The 25,010-nt window shown below is 45.3% G+C and overlaps 1 protein-coding gene across 2 annotated transcripts in view; it reads right to left on the bottom strand.

Moving 5' to 3' along the window:
• The window catches only part of Mboat2 (membrane bound O-acyltransferase domain containing 2), a 122,276-nt gene that overhangs the window by 61,645 nt on the left and 35,621 nt on the right, over positions 1 to 25,010 (bottom strand). For both annotated transcript variants that reach the window (XM_032907528.1, XM_032907527.1), the window contains exons 2-3: positions 15,600 to 15,745; positions 11,051 to 11,128 (exon numbers count right to left, since the gene is read on the bottom strand). In XM_032907528.1, coding sequence (XP_032763419.1) covers positions 11,051 to 11,128; positions 15,600 to 15,745 — 224 coding nt within the window. The remainder of the gene's footprint in view (positions 1 to 11,050; positions 11,129 to 15,599; positions 15,746 to 25,010) is intronic.

Raw genomic sequence — 25,010 nt, 5'->3', positions numbered from 1 at the left:
ATTTATAATGCACTTGTAGCTTGTACCTGGGATAGTTTGTCATGCATTCGTGGCTTGTACCTGGAATAGTTTGTCATGCATTCGTGGCTTGTACCTGGGTTAGTTTGTCGTGTCAGGCAAAAGTATGGCCTGGTTATTGCTTTCACTTGGAGATCAAGCATGATATAAGGAGATGGAATTCTGTGCCACGCTGACGGGGTAGACTTGTGGTCATTACTCTAGGTTGTCACCTTGAATACATTAACTAAATTAACTAAAACCCAAGTGGGTGTACACACCTGTGAAGGAGTTTTCTTTTAAATCTTATGAAATGGGAGACCCACCTTCAGTCTGGATCTTCTGAGGTGGAAGATCTGGGTTACACCGTCTGCTGACAGACTAAAGGGTGTGGGACAAGGAAGCTCCCACTGTGCCTGCCCACCTCACTCTCACCCACAAGTCCACCCCTCCACTGGCATTAGAGCAGACTTCTTTGGGATGCCCGAGTATACTGAAGACCGGCTGAGACAGCAAGTCTTATGGACTGAACAACTACTAAATTCTTGGACTCTCCACGGTTAGGCAGTCATTGTTGGACTAGCTGGACCACAACCTGTAAGCCACTCTAATAAACAAATCCCATAGACAGGCAGAGACAGACAGACAGACATTCTTTCAGATCTGTTCCTCTAGATAACCCTGACAACCCTCATTACTCCTAACTTAACCATGAGGAAAACTACGGTTTCAGAAGCTGGGTAACCTGGGACAGTTTGACACATCAACCAAGGAGCTGAAGAGACCTGACTAAGCCATGGTGCCACACCACCTGAGAGCAAGCATCCTCCCACAGCGTAAGGCAGGCAGCTTGCCAGTTGTGCAGAGCAGTAACTCACTCCACTAGAGAAGAAGGGAAGGGACCTCCAGGGTCAGGCAGACAGGGCTGGGAAAGGACAGCAGGAATTCACATGGGGGTGGGGCTCCCAGCAAACACAAAAGAGCAGAGTGTGGAACAGTAGGGGGTGTGTATACAACTACAAACGGTTCATTATGGCTGGTCTGGCTGCAGCCAAGGAGTCAGGGCTATGAACTGAGTGCACAGGCAGGCGGGGCAGCCACAAAGCCACTGCAAAGCTGCCAATTCTGAGTCTGAAGCAAAAGAGAAGCGATCAGACACATTTTTAGAAAGACCACCTGGGCAGCAGGGCACAGGACAGGGCAGGGCTGGGATCACCTGACAAGAGTCCAGGTAGAAGAACAAAGAAGAGCAATGGTGGCCCAAGGTGTCAGAGGGAGAGAGTAACAGCCAATGCTCACTGCCAGTCCCTGGGACCATAGCACATGCTGGGCACTCTCTCAAATGCTTAGAAATGCCCAGTGCCCAGAATGACCCAAGAGGAAAGTGAAGCCAAGGCAGCTCTGTGATGTGGGGAGAGAGGAGGAGGCTTTGTTCCTATCTCCTAGCCTGACTCTTGGAGAAGAACACGGCAGAAGACTAGAGAGCAAAGTTGAGCCCTCCTGGTACTGGTGCTGAGAGCTGGGATGATAATGAAGCAAGTCCTAAGACAAGACCAGCCTCCCACCAGAGGCCGTGTGCCCAGTCAGTCTCCCTTCCATAGCTTCTTTCCACCCCACATCTTTAAGTCTCAAGAATTATCCGTACTTTACCTTAATATCCTTTTTTTAAGTTGATGTATGTGTTCATGTGACTAGAGGATGTCAAATTTAAAGACCACAGAAACTAGAAACTGTTTTAAAAACAGATCATTTGGATCACTTGAAATTTTGAAAAGCAAGAAAGAGAGAGAGAGAGGGGGGAAAAAAAAAAAAAAACAACCAAAAAACAAAAGTGTGATGGTTTGTATATGCTCAGCCCAGAGAGTGGCACTATTAGAAGGTGTGGCCCTGTTGGTGTGTCACTGTGGGTCTGGGCTTTCAGACCCTCCACCCTAGCTGCCTGGAAGTGAGCATTCTGCTGGCAGCCTTCAGATGAAGATGTAGAACTCAGCTCCTCCTGCACCATGCCTGCCTGGATGCTGCCATGCTCCTGCCTTGATGATAATGGACTGAACCTCTGAACCTGTAAGCCAACCCCAATTAAATGTTGTCGTTTATAAAACTTACATTGGTCATGGTGTCTGCTCACAGCAGTAAAACCCCAAGACAAAAGGCAAATAGGCTTCTGTCTTTGGACAGTATTTTCAATCAATCATCCCTCATGCCTCCTCCAATTTACCAAGGAAAAGCACAATCCTGGAACCATTTAAGCCTACAAGGGAGTCACAATAGTTCTGCAAAACTGGCATTTTGTGCTTTAAAATGTAAGCAGTGACAAAAAAGGAGCCTGTAATTTAAACGTGTTTCTGTGCACTTTAAAGCCTTAATGCCTCAGAGAGCTATACGGCAGGTGGGCCTTATATTCTACAGTCTAGTAGCTTCTAATCTTTGGTGTTGCAAAAGGAACGGTTTTCAATGCATGAATAGGGGACAAGATTACAAAGAACTCAGATAGGCAAAAGGGGCAGTTCCAGCTTGGACTTCCGTTATCTCCTTCCTACAGAAGGAGCTGCTCGGGCTCAGCGACCTTGGGCCAATCTCAAGGTCAGGAAAAGATAAGCCATCCCGTCTCCTTCCTCAGCCTCTACTTCATTAAAACAGCTGCTGGGTTTTCATCACGGGAAATGGATACTCACCCTTCCAATGCCCCTTCACCTAAATGCCAGGCAGGTTTTCAGGTCATTAAATACTTCCTGTTACCCTTTGCCTTCCCTTCCATAAGCACTCAAAATACAGAGAGTGGAATAAGCTGGCAATAATAAAAGTTACTATTTTTTTCCTACACAGATTTGTTTTAAAATTATATTTCTGGTACGTTTACCAGAAATTTTAATGCATTACTTTGCAGTCTATATTTATTACAACTCTACTAATCGAGCAAAGCATTTCAAAAATTCTGGACCGTTTCGAATAAACCATGGAGTCTAAAGCCGGAGATCACTGCTAGTCAAGCATTTAGTTAAAGGTTAAACCTTTCTAGAAGATGCTAGATGCTACATTCTCAGGAATTTGATATAAAAAAAAAAATGTCACGCACAGAATCTCAATAGTATCTGCTTTTCTTTCAGAAGATGGATCTGGAAGTTTATGCTGATAAGCAAATAAAAATCTCTTTGTTTAAATAAAAAAAATTTTAAGACTCCAGTAAACAAACTAAGAACTCCCAGCAGCATGGATGGTTTTCAGAGACCTCCATGGTGTAAGAATGTAATGTTAGAACCCAGCTGCCACGCCGTCTGCAGCACCCCCTACCCTCTCAGATGCTGGCAGGCACCCACTGAGAAACACCTGTGAATCTCTAGCTAAAGGACTTCTAGGTCCCAGGGTCTCTTGCATGGGGAAGTGAGTTTCCATCCAATGGGGTATTAGTGGCCACATGTCCAGCTCCCCGCCCCTCTCCCTGCCTCCTGCCTGGGTGTCAGACAGCCGGGCTGCATGTGGGCTCTGCCATCCTGTCCTCAGAGCCCTCCATACTATCTGTGGTCTACCTATGTGTGTGCTTGTGGTGTTATTAATTCCCCTAGTAAACCCCACACCCTCAAGTCTGCCTCAGTGTCCCCTTAAGCCCCACCTCTGAGAGCTCTCACACAGGCTGTTTGTTACCTGTTCTGTGACCTTACTCAAGGGACTCCACCTGAGGAAACTTCCATTCCCTCCCCTGTACCTCCCACACAGTACTATCCCATCCGGTAAATGGGGTATTTAAAAACACCAAAGCCCTCAATGCAGTGAGGTTCAAGTTCCAAGTCACAGTCCAAAGGCTCCTCCCGTTCACTCCATTCCCTGACAGTGACTAGAAAGTCTGCGCCTGCCACAGGTGCACAAGACGCACCACACCACAGAGGGGAATACAACTGCGCTTCTTACCTAAGACTCAAAAGAAACTAATAACCCAGGATCCACACTTATTTTCCTTGAAGAACTTCTCTATCGTCGTGAGGAAACACCATAAACAGAAGCAAGGGAGGAGAGGGTTTGTTTGGCCCACGCTTCCGGGCATTGTTCATCATCAAAGGACGTCAGGACAGGCACTGAAGGAGGGCAGGGACCTGGAGGCAGGAGCTGATGCCATGGAGGGATGCTGTTTATGGGCTTGCTCCTCATGGCTTGCTCAGCCTGCTTTCTTGTAGAACCAGGACCACCAATCCAGGGATGGCAGCACCCAAAATGGCTGGGCCCTCCCCCATCGACCACTAATTAAGTAAAATGCCCTACAGCTGGATCTTACGAAGGCATTTTCTCAGTTGAGGCCCCTCCTCTCAATGGCTACAGTTTAGGTGATGTTGACATAAAGCACCTGTTTTATGCAAACTGCACGGCTCATCAAAACAAACAACAGACCTTATTGTCCTCATCCATCTCAATGCTTACATGAGCTCTGAAGGTTTTGTTTTTGTTTTTGTTTTTGTTTTTTAATTTTTTCTGCAATATTCAGGAAAGAATTAGAGACTCTTGGGGCAAAGGTACAATTAGTTTCTGGATATACTCAAAGTCCAAAGAACGAATCTTTATACTTCATCAACAAGCAATCGTCTCATTTTAGTTATTAGAACTACCTCATTTTTAAGTAACATGATTATTACTTTCAAAACCAGGAAGGTATCTTGGTGGAATGGGTAAGCCATAGGCACATGGGGGCTGTCACTAGTGGCTTGGCACAGTGCCTGATATATAGCAACTGTGGTGACATGACCCATGAAGAGGGGAGTTAAAAAAAAAAACAAAAAACAAAAAACAAAAACTGGAGAGACGCCTGTAGTTCACAGCACTTAGTCAGCAACAGCTATCCCCAAAGAGCCTGCACTCTCCACAGGACAGCGAAAGGCTCTTGAATATGGTCCACAGGGAACGCTAAGGAAAACAGAAGTGAGGTCCACTTCCCTTCCCGCCACATGTTACTGTCTCTCACAGGATCCCAGGATTACCCTCAGAGAAGTTAATGTTTTCCCCACAGAGTTACTGCTGAGCCACTAACCACTGCTAATTAGCTTCATGAGGACACATTTTCAAATGGCTGGAGGCTTCTGCCTACCAGATGGCAGCTTGAGGATCGCCACTCATTGTGAACTCGGTGAGCGTAATTCGAATAACATTCTTCATCTAGAAACACTCACTTAAGAGTCGCAATAGCAATGGACCCTAGAACTGCCCGACCTTGTGATACGGGCTCTATCAGCTCAACCTGCCTCTCTCCCTCAACACCACCCCTCCTTGCCAACAATGCTCTAGGGGGGAACCCCAGAGAGAGAGGCTAAGCAAGCGGCTGGACAGAGAACACTCTCGATGCACAGCAAGCCCCTGACCAAGCCAGAGAGCACTTGGGCTCACCAGCAGGATAGACTCCACGCTGCCGAGAAGCCTCCTGGGTGAACACTAGGAACCAGTACCCAACCCAGACAAAGCACACTCGAAAACAAGAGCTACAAAAGCCACTCAGCAGAACAGAACTGAACAGACCATTCCCCTTAATGAGCTTTCTCGGCTGTATGCTCACACAAATGCAAACTGTTCTACCTAAGAGTTCATACTCTGGGGAGCCCCAAAGTGAACTGTAGCTCACAGTGGTGAAAATTACAGAAGGGTACACGAGTTAGGGGTGGGGGGACAGGACACTCTGACATGACACCAGTGGACACCAGAGAAAGACCCAGCAAGACTCTGTAACTAAAGGTGGCCTCTGAAAACATTTCATCTACAAGTTTAAATGCTACTTCCTGGTGTCTGTGCCCTTTTTTCTAATTAAAACATACCCAGATGCCCACAGTATGAAGAATATGCCACAGTGCCCCCTCAGCTGAGACACTGAATTCATCCGAGGCCCTGAAAGGACTGATCTCAAAGCTGGTGGCGATTTGGCAGAGTCTGAACTCAGTCCCACATTGTACGGCTCCAAATAACCATCCGTACAATCTACCATCAAGGTCAACTGCTCAAGGTCAGACTTAGAATTTGACCTTTCTTGTGTCTTAGTCGGCTGCTGGATTTTACCACCCAGTAGTGAAAGGAATTATTTCTTAGCTTCTGGAAACTGCAGGACAATAATAAAGGCCACCCACACGGGCCCGCACCTCCATTTCAGGACAGGAGATTTAAAAACTGCCCATGATTTGAGTCGGAATGTCCCCCAGGGTTCATGCTGTTAGCGCCTATCCCCTCAGAGGTCAGAGTTTGGGAGGCTGTGCAATCTTTAGGGGGTCGAGCCTTCCTACCAGAAGTAGGTCACAAGGCAGGACTCTGAGGTCACAGTCCTGTTTCTGGGCTGCTTTGATGAGAATACTCTGCCGCCTGCTCCCCCCACCAGGACCTGCTTCACCTCGATGATCTAAAACCTTCCAACTCTGTGAGCCGAAATAAAGTCTCCCTCAGCTGCTTCTGTAAGATACTGGGGTCCCAGCAACACAGGGGCAGCAAGCACAAACCCCTTCTCACAGCTCTCAAAGGCGCGCCCACAGCACGAGTCCTTACACACTTGTCCTTCCACTCCGAATGCTCACACTTTCCTGTTTTCACTCTATGGGTCACTGATTTTGTTCACAACCACCAACTTACAAGGAAAATATTCTAACTTCTCAAAACCAACACCCCTTCCCCGGTCTACCTTTCTTCGGTCTACGTTAAGACGATGGCTACTCTCAATTGTTTTCAAGGTCTTGAGGCTGCCTTTATGAAGCTGGAAGCATATTTCCCAGCACAGATTTTTTTTCTAAGTAGTACAAGAAGGGTGTTCTGGTTCCCACAGCCATTCACAAAAGCTTGTTCTGCACCATTGAAAAGTTCATCACTTAAGGATGCTGGATCCACTTCACCTGGGTCATGGAGGAGACGGGGCTTCGGCACGCCCATGTGGGCTTAGAAAGCCGTTTTTCCCTACAGAAGGAAACACAGCATGGATGCTGTGCTGTCGTGATTTGGCTGAATCTAGCCCAGTTCTGTCTTTGTAAACACAGTTTTACTAGAGCGCAGTACACTCCCGTTGCTTCTGCATCCTAAGAAGAGAGTGCATGAGAGTTGTGAGAAAGGCTATATGACTTGCAGACCCTGAAGTTCACCATATGGTCTGTTACTGAGACAGTTTGCCAAATCCTGCTTTGGAAAATGCTGGGTGAATCCAGCAAAAGCCCAGATCTCCTTATATTAATTAGGAGAGTTAATATCCTAGTCCATAGTGATCTAAAATGTCTGTGTCCCTCAAGAGCCGGTGTTGACACCTAATGTGTACACAAGGGTTTCTGGAGGTGGGCTCTGATTATGGTAATGTCATACAGGAGCCTCATACAGGGGTTTTAAAGAAGACCTCACAGAGGAGACCAAGAGTATGAACTGTTGTACCTTTGACCTCAAGGTCACAGACAGAAGAGGGCTGAGTATGAACCAGGAAGCAGTTCTAGCCAGATATACAGTCTGCTGCCACTTGATCTTGGACTCTCCAACCTCCAGAATTTCAAGAAATAAGTTTCTGCTGTTTTATCAGTTGTCTGTTTCTGGCATTTTGTCATAGCAGCCTAGACCTACTAGTAAGATATGCAGGCTTTTCTACTTCTAAACACTCTTCTGGGTGACTGTCACCTAGCCCCTCCCCCAAAACTCACCTAAACCCTCCCCCAACTCACCTAACCCCTAACCCCTCCCCCAACCCACCTAAACCTCCCCCCAACTCCAAAACTTACATGAAAATACTATCTCGAGAAAACACTGGATTCCAGAATAGATGTTTTGTTTTGTTTTTAGACATTTTTATGTATACTAATGTTTTGCGTGCATGTATGTCTGTGCATGCCTGGTGCCCGAGATCAGAAAAGGTCATGGGACCCCCCTAGAAGTGGAGTTACAGGTGGTTATGGGTCCTCTGCAAGAGCAAGTGCTCCTTTGTTCTGCTCTGCTTTTGAGAGAGTCTTCTTGGCTGAGCTGGAACTGCCTCTGGAGACCAGGCAGGGCTCCAACTCACAGAGATCCACCTGCCTCTATCTTGCAAGTGCTGGCACACACAGAACACGTGCTTTTTACTAATGACTTTTGGTTCTTTTTTTTTTTTTTCGGAGCTGGGGATTGAACCCAGGGCCTTGCGCTTCCTAGGCAAGCGCTCTACCACTGAGCTAAATCCCCAGCCCCTACTAATGACTTTTGATCCATCTCTCTAGCCCCTGGATTAAGTTCTAATGACAAATTATCTAGCTATGGATCTGAACGATACAGCGCACATGAGTGTTTTAAGCAGGGAGCTATAGAAATCAAGTCTATAGTACATTTAAATATTTTAACTAACACATGGTAATGTTACATAAAGCAGAACAATTATATAATGAATATCATAAAAATCACAAAACTGTTACGCACTCAGAAAAGGACAGAGATTTCACTGCTAAGGATTTAAACTCTGGTTCTTTAAATAAATATACACATCATGTAAAACTATGCTGAAAAGAAGGAATGTAAGTTACCACGGAGAAAACAAGAAAGGTGAAGTCCCGTGTGTGTGCACTGAAATAAAAGCAATGAGAAAGGCGTCCAAAACACGTTTCTAATTATTTATCCGCCCACTACGTTTTTAACACTGACAACTCAAAAGGCCATCAGCAGCGACACTGAGTGCTAGTGCCCACAATAGTGCAAGGACAAGAAACACATTCTCCCCGAAAAGTTCCTGTGAAGGGTGGCACTACTCATCCTACAGAGCTGCACATCACCCCAGCGCTTTCCAGAACTGTCCCAAAGATAGAAACGCTCTCTATGTGCACTGGCCAAAACCGCCACTCAACATGCCAGACGCGCGGCTCCCAAGCACCTGACATGCAGCTGCTACGATCCAAGTGCAGAATTTTATTGTTTCATATATGAATAATGTCTGCACCATTTCTACTCCTCCCTCTCCAACTATGCCCCCTCCCCCTCAAACTCATGACATCTTCTTCTATAATTAATATTGTTGCACATTTACACACACACACACACACACACACACACACACACACACACACACCCTACTGAATCCACTTAGTGTTGTTCATAAGTACACACGGTTAGGCCTGACCCCTTCAGACTGAATTAATACTTAATTAATTATTAATTAATCAATTAGTTAATACTGAAGTGTAAGGGCACTGACTCCACAGACAACTCTTGCCTTTCAGGACAAGGAGTAATTTCTTTTTTCTAAGCTATGAATTGACTATCATCTCAACACAAAAGCCTATCATGGTTTCCAGCAGCCTACTCCTCTGTTTCCAGCAATTTCATCTGCTTCTCCTCGTACTATCTGGGTCAGAAACACAACTCTTTTCATCATTATGAAGTATCGCCCTGAGCCTGTTAGCTCCTCAAGGCTTTACAAATAGGTCTGTAGGGACTGGAGAGACCTCTCAGTGGAGCACTTCCTGCTCTTGCAGAGGATCTAGGTAGGGCTCCCAGCATCCTCATGGCTGTAACTCCAGTTCCACAGGACCCAACACCCTCTTCTGGACTCCGAAGGCACTGCATACACGTGATACACATTCAGACAAGTAGGCACTCACACATACACATAAATAAAAATAATCTCTTTAAACATTTAAAATACGGTTGTAATGATACAAAGATTGCTTCACCCAGAACACAATCGAAATGTTCTTTTTCCTCTTATCAAAGTTAAACATCTACAGAAGGAAGAGGAAAGCTAGCACGGCTGGGGAAGGGAACCAAGTCCACATCCATGAAGGTTAATCTTGTCGATTTGATTGAGTTGAGGGACACCTAAGAGACTCACAGAGCAAATTTCTAGGTCCGTCAGTCAGAGCATTTCCAAACACAAGCCTGGGACAGCAAGTCAGAAGGGCCCTGCCCTAAATGAGAGTTGCCAGCTTTCCAGTAGAAAAATGCAGAGAAAACCAGCCAAGGTGTCTTGCCCTCGGATCTTCCCAGGTGGGTGCTGTGGCCCAGGATCATACTCCTTACGTCAGTGTAGATTCCCAGCGATGGCGGTCGGGAGGCCTCGAGTCCTCGAGCCTCAGGCTGGAGCCACATCGCCACTCACTTCTGTCCTCAGCCCACCTCGCTCTGTACTGAGCGACTACTGGCTCCTCGGGCTCTCCAGTGGGTAGACGGCCAGCCTCAGGCTGTGCAAGCCACCAGACTAAACCCTCTATGTATACCCCACACTCTCGCCCCTGTGCTAGAGAAGCCTGACAATCAATCAACAGCACATTACAAGCGGAGAGATGACCCACGGAGGCAACCACGGAAGACACAAAATAAAACCAGACTTAATCAAGCACTAAGATTGTGATTTCTTATGCAAAACTCACAGAGCCATCCATGCGTTCTAGGAATTCAGAAATCTGGTAGCACACACTGTTTGCCACACATCACTAGCGGGGTCTCTCAAGCGCCTTTTACACTTCCGTGCCAGCTATCTGGTTATTCAGCCGCTGCTGTGCACCCCTCATAGCGGCTTAAGCCAGCATTCACTGACTCAGTAAATGCCCATTAAACGTTTACTGCATACCAAACAGTTTTAGGGGTCTGGTTACCCCTCCATATGGTTTCTACATTCAGAATCCCTACCTTGGGAAACTGCTTCTACTACTTCTTCAGTGTTCAAGCCAGGAACAGGGGCATTATTTCCTTGTCTCCTTCCCAGAGTTCCCTCGAGCTACTCAGTCCTAGATTTCCCTTCTAAATCTCCATCTCCTTACTTTAGTTCTGTTCTAGTCTCACTGCTAATCACCACCAGTACAACAGTAGCTGTTAAACTGGAACAATCCTGCCCTTAAGGGTATATCCGGCTTTTGTCACAGCTCGGAGTTCTCCTAGCGTCTAATAGGTAGGAGCCAGAGGTTCACTGCAGTCCTTCACGTCAAATGTCAGCTGACTTGCACACACAGGGGAGGGACACACACCAAGATTTTACACTGTGTTGCTTCCCTAAGAAATCATCACCCTTGTGGAGTACTGCCGTGTAGTAAGTGTGCCTCTGTTGCTCTTTTGATCGGGCTCTGTTCAGTGAGAGGTGTTTCTCTGTATGAACGCAGTCAATACTCACTGGTGCATGCTCTCCACTCCTGCTATGATCATGATGCAGTAGGAAATGCCACTCTGTACGAGAAAGTGTAAGGCATACCTGTAAAGAGGAAGACTGTGTTAGAAGCAGACACAGACATCAAGTTCAAATGCTACAGACAGGAAAGTATGTTCCCATGCTAAAGAAAAAAAGACTTAAACCTTCCCAAGCCAAACACCCTGGACAGGGTACCTATCCCTCAGGCCAAAGGAGCTAGATAAATAAAACCCAGGCCCATCCCCAGCTAAAGGCCCCAGCACTTCACACACCCTAGCAGCGGGAAAGCAGCATGGAGCGGCTTGGGTGGAGGACTGTCACCTTCTTCATAAGTCAGAAGAGTCATTTTAAAAGGAGTAATAAACACGGCTTTCAGAAATGTCCTGGCAGAATTCCTATTTCCCCAACATCCCTCAGCAGCAGTGTTTCTGATTTGTGCTGACCTTCTGAAGTGCCATTCACAGAACAAGTTACTAACAACACCCAAATCTATTCTCAGAGCACAGCGGCTCGAGTCAAATGCACTTCCTTCCAAAAATACAGTAAGTTACTATGTTTGTAGACACTCTGGTTTGCATGTCAGTCCTTTCTAATAGCCCGATACGGAAGTCAAGCATATTAACGACAAAACTATTTTATCTAGTCACATCACAAATTGTAGGCAAAATATGATACAGACCTCTGGGACCAAACCCAACCCAAACCATCCCTGAGCTCACATATGTGCCCGTGTGTACACAAGCATACACACATATACATACACACCACACACACACACACACACACACAGAGACTTGCCCTCCTTCAACTTCCCTTTTTGATGCCATGTTTTAGAGTAAACTTATGCAATTGTTATGTAAAATGTATTAATAAGAATCTTAACACATGATTAAAATTACTGTATCATTGACTATCAGATAATATGAATGTGGAAAAATGCTTACACATTTTCTATAGATAAGTTACAAATAAGGACTAGATCCCAAAAGAGGTCTGTAGAAGATAGGCCCTCCACCCACTGTATAGACAAGGCCAGTCTGCACCTCTACAGGCACGTGTGCGTGCACACGCGTGCACACGCATGCACACACACACCCCACCCACACACCCCACCCACACACAGGTACACACACTATATACACGAATCCAGAAAACAGCTATGACTTGTGGTGTTGCTACAATCAAAAGGCTATTGAGACAGGAAAACATATACAAATACAAATGAAAATAGAAAGAAACTTTAAAATAATGAATTGAAATATCTTATTTTTCAGCACCAGCAGTCTACTAACAGACCCTTAGGAATGTTACTGAGTTCTGTTATGTACTTGGAAGGACTTTAATGCTTCAAGTTTTCTTCAACAGGGCTGAGGAACATGCCTGAGGATTACCGGAAAAAAAAAAAGTGTTCCCTTTTCTGGGGAAATTTCCTTGGGCACGAAGACTTTGAAGGCAAGTTTTACTCCTCAAACGTCACCCTGCCCTCGTGCCTTGACAGTCTTGAGGCTTCTCTCCTGACACGCTTAGCTGCTTTTCGGGTGTGGAGTAACGTTTAGGCATCTAGTCGACATGCTAGCCTTCGCTGCTGTGGTAAGTCAGGTTTAGCAGCTGAATTCATCTGACTTGTGGACTCCACAAATGGCAGCAGGTCCCTGCTCTACACAGTTACCAGAGTTACTGGAGAGATTCCTCACACTGCCCCTCACTGAACTACTCCTCATTAATACCATGGGCACAGAAAGCAAGTTCTAGCCACTTGAGGTTTCTGGGATTATGGAAAGTGTCAACTGGCTCTAGAGAGAGGCACAGAGGGAGCTAATTTCAGTACTATCTGAAACAAATGGTAACAATGGGATTGGATAAATGGAGAAATGCCCAATCTTGACCAACTGGATAATCGTAGCACAGTCTGAGCCTCCCTAATCCACAAATTCACTCAAAAAAGTTTCCTATTTTGGAGTATCCCGAATGCAGGTTTCTGTACTAGAGACCTTCAGCCAGGAAAGCCAGGAAAGATGTAAATATTCCAAAGTCAGACATTCCTAATGCCAAGAATTTCAGATAAGGAACAGTCACCTGTAACAGACCTGCTCGTGCTAATCGGCACGGTCTGGTGCTCCTCGGGGGTGCTCCAGGCCTCAGTAATTAATCTCGAGTTCCATTTTACAGACAAATAAAGCTAAGGAGACAGCAGCTGCCAGTCTCAGAGCACTGATCCATCCGGATCTGACAGGCTTCATAGTCTAAGCTTTCACTACCCTGTACTCTCCTGAGAAGTTTCTATAACATCCGTGTACTGTTGTTGCCTGTGCACACGGGTAAGCCTATAGTCCTGGGGAAGTCAGAGGACAACATGCAGGATTCAGTTCTGGACAGAACCACGTAGCTCCCAGGGATCAAACTCAGGTTAGCAGGCTTGGCCGCCGCGATCACCTTTACCCGCCGAGCCACTTCAGTGGCCAATTAATACAGTATAGCCCTATCAAAAGATATTTAAATGAATAATAATTGCTATAAGACGCTTGTAGGCACTAAGACAAAAGGGGAGGGGGGCTGAACAGAAGTAGGTGAAGTGAGCAATTCTATTTAGAGAGCAAATATGTCCTCCAAAGGGAAGTTGTCAACAACAACAGCAACAACAACAACAACAACAAAAAGCACAAACAAATGGGAAGCTAAACAAGAAACCATAATACTTATCATTAAGTTGTACCAGTTAACAGTAAGCTATCTGCTCCCTCCCTCTTAACCACAGAATTTTTTTAAAAAAATTATCTCTTTTAAAAATAACCCAATTAAGCAAATAAGTATCTTGCTACCATATGTAACTTGAGACTTGACGGTTTAACCTTGAGTTAAAGCCTGGTATCTATGATGCTGTGTTACAAGGTATCCATGAAGATTTAACACCCTGAAAGTTCTCAGCAAAGGACTGAGAGTCACTCACTCTGCCCCAACCCCCACCTTCCCCTGCCCACTGTAGGCATCAGCTTTTCCACAGAGCACAGCAGGCACAGGGTCCTAGGCCAACCTCAGCTAGAAATGTCTCCAACCCTCAGGAAAACATGCTACACACATAGGAAATATTTAGCTATTAATGATGAATGTACACACTGAGATACCTTTCAAGATGCTCTAGGAAGTGGGGGAAAGATAAAATAAGGGTGGGGGTTTAGTAGCTATTAAGTGGGGTAATGAGAATACTACAGTCCCTCACATTAATCTATGTTGGAAAAGCTCTATGATGTTTAAAAATATACACTACCTCCTCCAAGTCAAAGCAGAAACCTAAGAAAACTGCGATTATACAGACTTGATGTCATCCAAAAAGTAAAAAGGACCATCTGCTTGGATCTTAAGACAATGGCAAAAATCACAACACTATATACACCCGCCACAGACAGTCCAGTACCATAACCTATTAGAGAGGTAGCCAGGGGCAAGCAATATGGCAGAGATGGAATAGATTATGCTCAGTTGATGATTTATGAAAGACACAGATAAATTATTCTTAGTTGAATTTTCATAGACTCCTAGGAAACATTCGCAATTGCTGGAGGCAAAGGGCAGATTAAGAAATACCAGATACTGCAGCCCTTGTTGGGATAAAACACAAACCCCTAAAGACAAGTAAACGTTAGCCTAGGAGTGACACCTGCCATCCATCCTACCATGGAAACCAAGCAGAGACCCAGTGAGTACAGCCTACTGCCTTCTTAGCTCGGAGAGGTGTCTGCAGAAGAGCAAGCCCAGAGTCCCCATCTGTGAATGGTAAGCACTTGCGAATGCTCATCCAGGAGGGAATGTTGTGAGTCACCAAGAAGCCCAAAAGTGACTGAGCACCTTCCTGTCCCGCTTTCCTCTGTCAGACATGACACAGGTGCCAAGTAGCACAGGCAGTGCTTTGAAGGGTAAGCTCTCAGGATAACCCAGTGAGGAAGACTGGGACTCACACACACACACACACACACACACAGAGCGAGAGCGAGAGAGAGAGAGAGAGAGAGAGAGACAGGGACAGACAGATGGAGAGACAAAGAGATACAGACAGAGAGACAGACAGAGAGAGATATCCCAAGTAAAAACCTTTCTCTCTGAAACAATATTTCTCCTCCAAGAACAAACAAAAGCCTCTTGTGCTAACAGTACAGGAGTCAGTCAGATGGGCTTTCCCAGACTTGTCAGAGCCAACAGCACCAAGAAAACCCAAAGGAACAAACAACACAGTAATTTATTGGTTGTCTTGGCATAAAATATTTGCAAGATGAGTGAAAAGAACTACTTAACAACAGGCTGCCTTTATAACTCCTCATGCCCCTGTTCATAAATTATAAAAAGAAAATCTTCTCTAAGATAAAAACCAAGCGGTGCAATTCCCAACCCCTCGTTGCTAGACTAGAAGATTTTGAAAGATAGCCTTGAACACTTTGTAAGTACAGTTCAGAACAAGTCCCTGTGTAATGTATCCCTCTACACTCGATTCTCAAATCTACCTAACAGCATTCATTTAAACATGATCAAAATAATTACTTACCATCCAAAGCAAAAAAATGCAAGATAAAGGCCCAAAAGGGTAGCAACTACGTGTCTGATAAAAGAGCTAGTTTTGCTTGAATGTAGATAAGTTCGAAACCAAACGGCTGCTAACAAGGCAAAGAGTTGGCACACTACAAAGTTGACCTGTAAAGAAAAATTAAAAGTTTGTGTTAGCAATAGACTGGAACTTCAATGTTACATTTAAATTCTAAGGACAAAAAAAAAAAAAAATACCACAGTTCATATAAAACTGAGTTCTTCTAGTTTACAAAAACAAAAACTAAAAAACCCCAAACCAATAAGTAGTGCGTTTCCCTGGGAGGAGCTTTAAGTTTGGGTGATGGTCAATATCCACTTCCTGCCCTGCACCTGGCAGGAGACAGGTGTGCCCAGGTGAGGTCAAGTGTGGCAAGCTACCTAGAAGGGAAGGGACAACAGTGAAGACACAGGGATGGAAAGCACAGGGCACTCTGTGGTGAAGGGACAGAGAAATCTATTCAGATGACTCAGGTCTTCACAACTAATAGAAAAGTAAAGTTCCAAGTTTCCCACAATGCTCAGGGCAAGGTCCAGCTCCCCCAAGTCTCCAGAAGTTGGTAAGATGGGGGCATAGGACTGTCCATGGAAGTGGGAGCACAGGGGGGCTTCTGGAGTCACTACTGTGTCTTAGGTAGGGGAGGGGCAGGGTGAATGACAACAATCAGACATGTTCCCACAGGGCTACCATTTAACCTCACATGCTCAGAGCCAAGCTCCTCACATGCAGAGGCAAGCCTGAGGCTGCTCTCTCCCCACCGACAGGCCTGAGAACAAGGGTCTCCTGCTTAATGAAGTTAAGGAAAGGTGCCCACTCTCTCTTCTGAAACTCATTCTTAGGAAATGTGCAAGAAAATATTGCTTAAAGCCTGCATATAAAACTTCCTCTTCCTACAGTCACAGACAAGTAGGTTCTTGCCTTGGCTTGTGAGAAGAACAGCCAGCACTGCTCCCTGTGTCTGTGAGACCACTGTCCTCGGAAACATACCAAGTGCAAGACAAACGTCTTTCTGATGGGTTCTAGCACTTGTTTCTCCTAAAGAGTATTAACTGTGTTTCTGAAAATTAGCCAAATACATTAGCCAAAATTAGCCAAATACGCTAGAAAAGTCACTGTTCTTGACACTAACTACTAACACCTATCTACATGCTCCTTAGACTTTAAAAACTTTCAAGTACTTCAATCCTCTCTCCCAAATATCCCTTAAGCAAGAAATTTACAGAGCGTTTGCAACAGACAAAACACAAGCAATCTGGAAACATAAGGTCTTAACCCTATCCCAGGGTAACTAGAATCTAACAGAAAAAGCAAGCAGACACACAGGAACATCAGCAGACGTTAGAGAGCCTTTTAGAAGGTGTACAGAAAATATTTTAAGAACGAGCTCGGGGCTGGGGATTTAGCTCAGTGGTAGAGCGCTTACCTAGGAAGCGCAAGGCCCTGGGTTCGGTCCCCAGCTCCGAAAAAAAAGAACCAAAAAAAAAAAAAAGAACGAGCTCGACCAAAATGTCAAAAGCAGGTGACAATGGTAGGCAGGGCCAGTGGTCCCCAACACCAGCAGGGTACTACCACCCGGGGAGCTTTTTCTCCCCAAGGCGCATGCCCTTCTCGCCTCACATATTTATATGGCATAAAGGAAACTGTGGGATGTGAGGGCGATCTGGCTGCGACATCTGTCACCCCATTGATCGCCAGGGTTGATTCGGCTGATCTGGCTGGCTAGGCGGGTGTCCCCTTCCTCCTCACCGCCCATGTGCTGCCCCTCCCAAGCTGGGGCCTGTCGAAGAGGACTAACCTTCCCGAATAGAGGAGGACCGTCTTCGGTCAAGGGTATACGAGTAGCTGCGCTCCCCTGCTAGAACCTCCAAACAAGCTCTCAAGGAAACTGTGACTGTGGCAGAAGCCCAGTAAGGTGAGATTCAGAGACTCTTGGTGATCACCAATCCTTAACTCTAGCTCTTTCACACCAAGGACAGTGAGACCAGGCCTCATGCCACACAATCACAACTTTTGACACACAGGACAATGTGTGAAACAAATGTCCAATACAGAGTCCTGAAGAGTGAGAGCCCAGCGCTGGACAGTAAAGAAAAGGGCGGACTGAAGACCCAGTAATGTAAGGGCAAATGGGTACCTGTGAGAGATGTCGGGGGAGCTCAGCATGGCCACCATGTGTAATAGTTAGGCCTTTAGCTACTAAATATAAAAGATTGAAGATGTTTTAATAAAGAAGGCACTGCGCACACATGCTCGCATGCGCACACATACACACACACACATACACACACATACACACATAGACACACACATACACACACATACACACACACACACACACACACACACACACACACCCACACACACACACACACACACACACACACACACACACACACACACACACACACACACACACACACACCACACACACACACACACACACACACACACACACACACATACGTACATACACATAGACACACACAGACACAAACACATATGTACACACATATAGACACACACATACACATACATACACACACATACACGCACGCACGCACACACACACGCACATGCGCCTCTGCCTTGGAAGGCACAGAACAAGGTGTGTGTAGAGACCATGTACAAGGCTGCTGTTACAGTCCCCGGGGCGAGAGAACCTGGTCCTACTGGGACAGTAGGGTCATGTGGACCAATCAGAGCAGCTGGTGTCAGTATCGGCTAAGCCATGAGAGCATGAGAAAAGGCAAGAGCCATTGGTGGAAGATGATAACGTCTGTCCGACCAGGAAATAGGGATGAGTAGCTTGTAGGGAAATGATGCTGTATATTCTACATGTGTGGCCATCCTTTCTCACTTAGCAGACAACAAGCTGCTTTAGAGATGCCAGACATGATCCAAGGCATTCGATGTACACCTGGGACAGGGGCACCCAACTGTTAACGCCAGCGCTCCTGAGATGGAGGGACTGTGAGCCTGAGGCCAGCCTGGCTACACAATGAACTCTTGTCTAAAAAAACTGAAAAGAAAGAAAAGGAAAAAGAGAGAGGGGGGGAGGGAGGGGGGGAGAGAGAGAGAGAGAAAGTTGATGTAGTCCAGGTCAACTTTTTATATATACTTTCTTCTAAAAGAAAAGTTTAGAATAAAAGAACTTTATTTTCTTCTTTTACTTTTTAAATATATCTCTCTCAAATATATCTTGTAATAAATATAAGACGCCAATCACTGAGCAAGAAAGAGTCGAGACTTCTGGGTCTGAGAGGAGGAGGGAAGCTGGGAGGAGGGACTTCCTGGAGGGGGGGGCACTTGATGTAGGAGGCCAGGAGCTGTTTGGGAGGATCCGCCACCAGAAGATTTCTGACATAGAATGGTTGGTGAATTTAGGATGCTCGGTTCTGAGCCCAGCGGTTGTGTTATCTGCTGATTCTAAACTAAGATTGTCTGGTGGTTTCCATCTCGTGGCGATTCAACTGAGCTCCAGGGAAAGGTAACCATGGCAGAGCGGGGGAAATTTGGGAGTGCTGAGCACATTTGGCAGCAGCCAGGGACAGGGAGGAAAGAGCATCTCGAAGCTCCAGAGAGGCAAAGCCAGCTTTGGTGGGACAGGCTTAAGCAAAAGGGAAAACGTGGTCCTGGGCTGGGAACAGATCAAGATGGTGACACCGAGGATTGTTTTTTAATATCACATGCTACAGGTGAGTGAGGTGACAGAGCAGGTAATGGGCACACACCACCACACCTGAAAACCTGAGTTAATGCCCAGAACGCACGTGGTGGCAGGAGAAACCTAATACCTGCACATTGTCTTCTGACCTCTGTGCCTGTGTACACACACACACACACACACACACACACACACACACACACACACACACACACAGAGCAGTACAGTCACTTCTCTCTGCAGGTTGCACACTGATTCAACCAACCATGAGTTGAAAGTACCCGGAAAAAACATATCTGTAGTGAGCACGTACAAACTCTTCCTTTCCATTTCCCAAAAGTGCAGTGAAGCAACTGTTCACAGAGCATGTACGATGTCTAGGCATTTCGGGCCACCCAGGGATGATTTAAGTCAATGGAAGAAGGTGTGCTGAATGGTAAATGCTGTACATTTATGGAAGTGACTTGAACATCCATAGACTCTCATATCTGGTGGGGTCTAGAACCCATCTCTCCCTACACAGAGAAGAGCTGCATCCTGTTCCAGTGACCTGATAATTTGCAAATAGGAAATGGGAGGAAGTCGGGATGTGGTGGTTTGAATAGGTATGGCCCCCACAGACACATGTGTCTGAATACTTGACCCTTAAGAAGTTGCACTATTAGGTGTGACCCTGTTGGAGTAGGTGTAGCCTTCTGGGGGAAGTGTGTCAGGGTAGAGGCGGGCCTTGAGGTTATATATACGCTCAAGCCACTTTTGGTGAGACAGTCAGTCCCCTTTTGCTGCCTTCAGATGAAGATGGCAGCAACACTCAGGCCTCCACCAGCCCTACGTCTGCCTACATGCTGACACATTCCCACCATGGTGAGAGCGGACTGAAGCTCTGAAACTGTAAGCCAGCGCCAATTAAACGTTGTCCTTTATAAGAAGAGCTGCTTTGGTCATGGTGTCTGTTCCCAACAATGAAGCCCTAACTGAGACACAGGACGATGGGAAGAAAGAAAACTGAGACTTTCTCAGCTAGTTTAACACTGAGTTGCTCACCTCCTCATTCACAGAGAAGACGCCTTTTTATCTGCTGCCCAGAAAAAGACTCATAACGGCCTCCGCCTGAGTCGCACCAGTGAAGTTATCTTCAAAGTGCTTGTCTTCAGCAACAAAGGACGAACTTTCAGGGCCTTGTGCCACTTCTAAGTAACAGTGACAACACTGGCTACAGGACATTCAAAGAAAGTAGTAATGTCTCCAAATAAATTTGTAAAAGCGATTAGGAATTTCGTAAGTTTTTCCAAAGAGAAACCACAGACATTATAAAGGAAAAGATTGACAGCTTTGTTTTTTTTAATTATATAAGATCTTAAGAGTATATATCAGGGGGGGAAAGGCAAAAAATAAATGAGGGAAAATACTGCAAAACCACAGAAAAGAAAGTCTCTTGTGGGAACATTGTGACCCACACAAGGACACTGGACAACACAGCATAGACAATTTATAAATGCCAATGTCCAATAAAACCAAAAACATCTCTCCAACTGTAAGGAGCATGGTAGCCCCTCAGTGAGGCACTGCATTCCAGCTCTTATGGAGGGAGGTTGGAAGCAGGAATGGTGTGCTACTTCAGGTTATAACAACCGTGGTCAGATCCACCTTTTTGTCTACACTGTCCCAGAAATGATGAGGAGAGAAAGTTTCTGTGCGAACCCATGTCCAGACATGGAGAGATGAGGAAGTGATATTTTATACCTGCCTTAGAGATGGAAGAAAGGGTGCTTGACATCTGTCTTAGCAATGGCTTGTTACTGCAGCGAATCCTAGCTTATCCTGACTAGATGTAAAAATGAGCACCTAAGTATACATCCTGGATAACAGTGCAAACAAATATATCCTACTAATCCAAATCATAATTTAACAATGCTAATTTATAAATCAAACACATTTCCTACATAAATGCTTGAAGCTCCTATGCAACAAAACCCACACACTGTAAGTAACAATGTAAAAAATATGCACATCTATGAGACACATGACAAAGGGCCAGTCTGTATTAAAATACACTCCTGCCAGCCACTTGGGCAGTGAGACTAGAGGAGAGTCAAGATCAGGGTAGTCTGGGCTTCATAGTGAGGCTGTCTCAAAAAGGAAATTAAAATATGTATACCAAAAACTCTTAAAAGACAGTAGGAAAAAGTCACACAGAAGAAGAACATAGCACACAAGCCAGGAAAATAAAGCACAAATCGGATGTAGTTAAATGTTTTAATGTGGTTAAAGAGACAGGCAAGATTTGCCTGTCCTGACACGGAAGATGACCACCAAGATGTATTACAGGTGAGAAGTACAAGCTAGAGCGTAAGAGCGAAGCTGGTCTATGCATACGCCTGCACTCACTAAACACACACCTCTGCTGACGCAAGCCTGCTGTGTGTGTGCCACAGGCTAGCAAGCCTGCTGTGTGTGTACCACAGGCTAGCAAGCCTGCTGTGTGTGTGCCACAGGCTAGCATCACTGTCATCACCATAGAGTCTGTGCATATCTACCACACTGCGCTTACTGGAGGATGCTCAACCATCAACTCCGTTCTCTCGTATCAACCATAGGCTACTCTGTTTCCATAGGCTGCAGCCTAGGAAAACTAGACATCAAGACATTAGATGAAGGAAGGAACAGAAAAAGACCTGAAATGCCCCAGTGTGCGCAAGCTTACGCCTGCAATAGTGCCCCCTGGGTAAACGCCTTCCCAACCCTGTCCCTCCATTCCTCACAAGACATCCACCCGTCTAAAAATGACTGTAGTACTCCTCTGTGCTTTCACACTTTTATGCATTTTCTATAGTGTATCACTTTGAATGTTTAACTTTCTAAATGGTAAAAACAGACCGAGCTCCCGCCGTTACTCCTAACACTTGGTTTCTGACGTCCGTCCGTCTGAGACACACCCTGCACCCTGCTTGCTGGCCTGTTGAGCAGGACTCTGCTGCGTGACCGTGTGGGTGCAGACTCACAGGTAAGCATCTTCCACTGAACTACATCCGCTAAACTGCTCTCCGGAGCAGCTTGGGCCTGTTCAGGCACCCACTCAGCCGTGAGTGCCGCTGTTCCACATGCCTAGCAACATCTGGTACTGCCAGACTTGGCATTTTTGCTGAGTTAGAGAACAGAAGATTTCGTCTCACTACTTTTTTTTTAAATGTCATTTTTTTAATAGATCTGTTGGACATTAAACTTCTACTTGATAGCCTTCTCATATTTTTCTAGTAGGTTTAATTCTCCTTATGACTAAGATGTCTTTATTTGCATCTATTGTTTTGCAGACAGCATCTGTCAGTCTGCGGCTGGCCTTTTATCTATATCTCCGGTTCTTCTCTAATACCTGAGTTTTCCTGCGTGACATGTCCACTCTACAATGACAGCAGACATGGCAGATTCAGGACCTCTCCTATTTTCTCACAGGCTAAGGGAGAGCAGGCTTTTGTGTGTGTCTAATAATGTACACAGTCACACCCTGCTTGAACAACAGGCTGCATTTGCTCTTTTTGGGCTTTAAATTTTATTTACTGGAGGGGTCCCCAGGCGTTCAGTGTAGAACAAACAATGCACTCACCACGCCAATTTTCTGACGCCCCTACACTGTTCACTTTGATAGCCACGAGCCACACGTGGCCATGAGCGCTTGTCTGTGGCTACTCTCTGAAATGAGAGGGGCTGTAAGTGCAAATTTGCACCAACTTCGAAGGTTTAGTGTGAGTAATTTCTTTAAAGAAAGTGTCTAATTAGTTTTGTAGCCAGGAATAGTGCCATATGCATGCACTTAGGAGACCAGGGCAGAATCCAGGAAGTTCAACCCTCGCTTGGTTAGCATAATGAGATCCTGTTCCCAACAGAACAGTAATCACTGTATATAGAATACATTGAAATAATGTTTCAAACACGCTTGTTACAAAGATCGCAAACACCAACTGCCTTCTATGGGATGCCCGTTCTAATGCTACTTGGCAATACTATGTTTTGTATAATAGTATTTGAGAGACCCTGCACTGAGGAGAATGAAAAAGGAATGAGGCAGACAGCTAAGGGTCAAAGGTCAAGGGTGCTCAGCAGGCTGCAAAGATAGAACATCTTCAGCTTCAGGACGCTGTGCTCAGCTCCATCTGGTAGAGCTAGTGCACAGCCATACACTGGAAAGTTAAAGAGACTCTTGGCTATCCCTGCGTTAGAAATGGGACTGATCTTTTTTATGACTTCTCCAGGTAAAACTCACATGCAGCTAACTATAAAACAATGTCCTTTCTAGCCAACACAAACTGCTACAAATCAACTTCAAATTCAAACAGAAATGACAAGGCCCAAATACAAACAAAGAATCATGTTTTAAACCTTTATGAGTGGATACTAGCTAAGCCCTAAATAAGACCTTATTACACACCCATCATATACGCCAGTCTTCAAAGTCTGGTAGTGTTATGTGCAAACTTCAATGTCTGAGTCATGGGATTTCTTACACAAGGCCAACATCAACTTTAGAAAACTGCTTGGCATTTTCTTACAGACTGAAGACAGTCTCCATGCTGCCAACCACTCCACTACTTACTTATAGGTAGAACATAAGCACCGACTGAGGTAATAAACAACAGTCTTCAAACGTGATATTGTTCATAATGGCCACATGCAAAAAGAGATTTTAAAAAAACCTTCAGTGGCAAAATGAACAAGCACACTGTGGATATTCATCCAATGAAACCCTGGACAGAGTAATGGAAGTAACAGAATAGCCCCTTTCAAGAGGCACGGTACAGGACCACACGGTACAGGACCGCGCGCTGAAGTCAACAGTTCAAGAGCAGCTACGCAACTCTTGAGCACAGGCAGAAAACACACGTATGTAAACATATAACCACAGTTCACTAAAGATTCCAGAATGCAAGCAGTAATCCACACTGGCTGAGGATGTCTGTGTAAGTGATACAATTGTAGCAAAGTGAAGGTGATTGTCATCACTGAGGTCACCTAAGTGCTTATCCATGGCAGGAGGAAACAGGTTACAAACGGGAGAGATATATTAGGCACTCTTAGTATTTTTTAATTTTATGCATTAGTTACGGTTAGGTGCTATAGTAAATATACATAAAAAGTATGTAAAGAGACAGAGGGTCACACGACAGCCCAAGGCTGCTCTGCCTTGCTGTGATTTAAAGAGCCTGGCTCTAGCTGCTCTGTGGCTCCGTCATCCAAAACATCTTCACTGGAGCATCCAGATATCCGGAGGGAGGCATAAAAGCGTGAGGCGATCACTTGTTTCTGCAGAGCCCTGGACTGAAGATGGGCCACAGTTCCCGGCAGCTGATATTTACAGAGCAGACTAAAGCTCCACACAAGGCAAGCTGGGAAATGTGTGCAGCCACACTGTAAGACAAGGAAAGCCTGAGTTGGTAAACAGGCAGCCTGCCTCTGCGGATGGATGGATGGATGGATAGATAGATAGATAGATAGATAGATAGATAGATAGGCAGATAGAGTGAGTAAAAGAAAAACCTATACCTGCTATATCTAAGCAGTTATGAGTCCTAAGAAATAAACTCAAAATATTTTTCTATATGTGTAATTAAGCTACCAAGTCAAGCCATGGAACCTACAGTCAGCTAGTATTAAATTATGTTAGGCACATACACACCTTAAGTTTACTGTGCATGTTGAACAATAAAATCTTGAAA

This window comes from Rattus rattus, chromosome 7 (genome assembly GCF_011064425.1).
Source record: "Rattus rattus isolate New Zealand chromosome 7, Rrattus_CSIRO_v1, whole genome shotgun sequence".
Lineage (NCBI taxonomy): Eukaryota > Metazoa > Chordata > Mammalia > Rodentia > Muridae > Rattus > Rattus rattus.
This window is presented reverse-complemented; position numbering and strand designations above follow the sequence as displayed.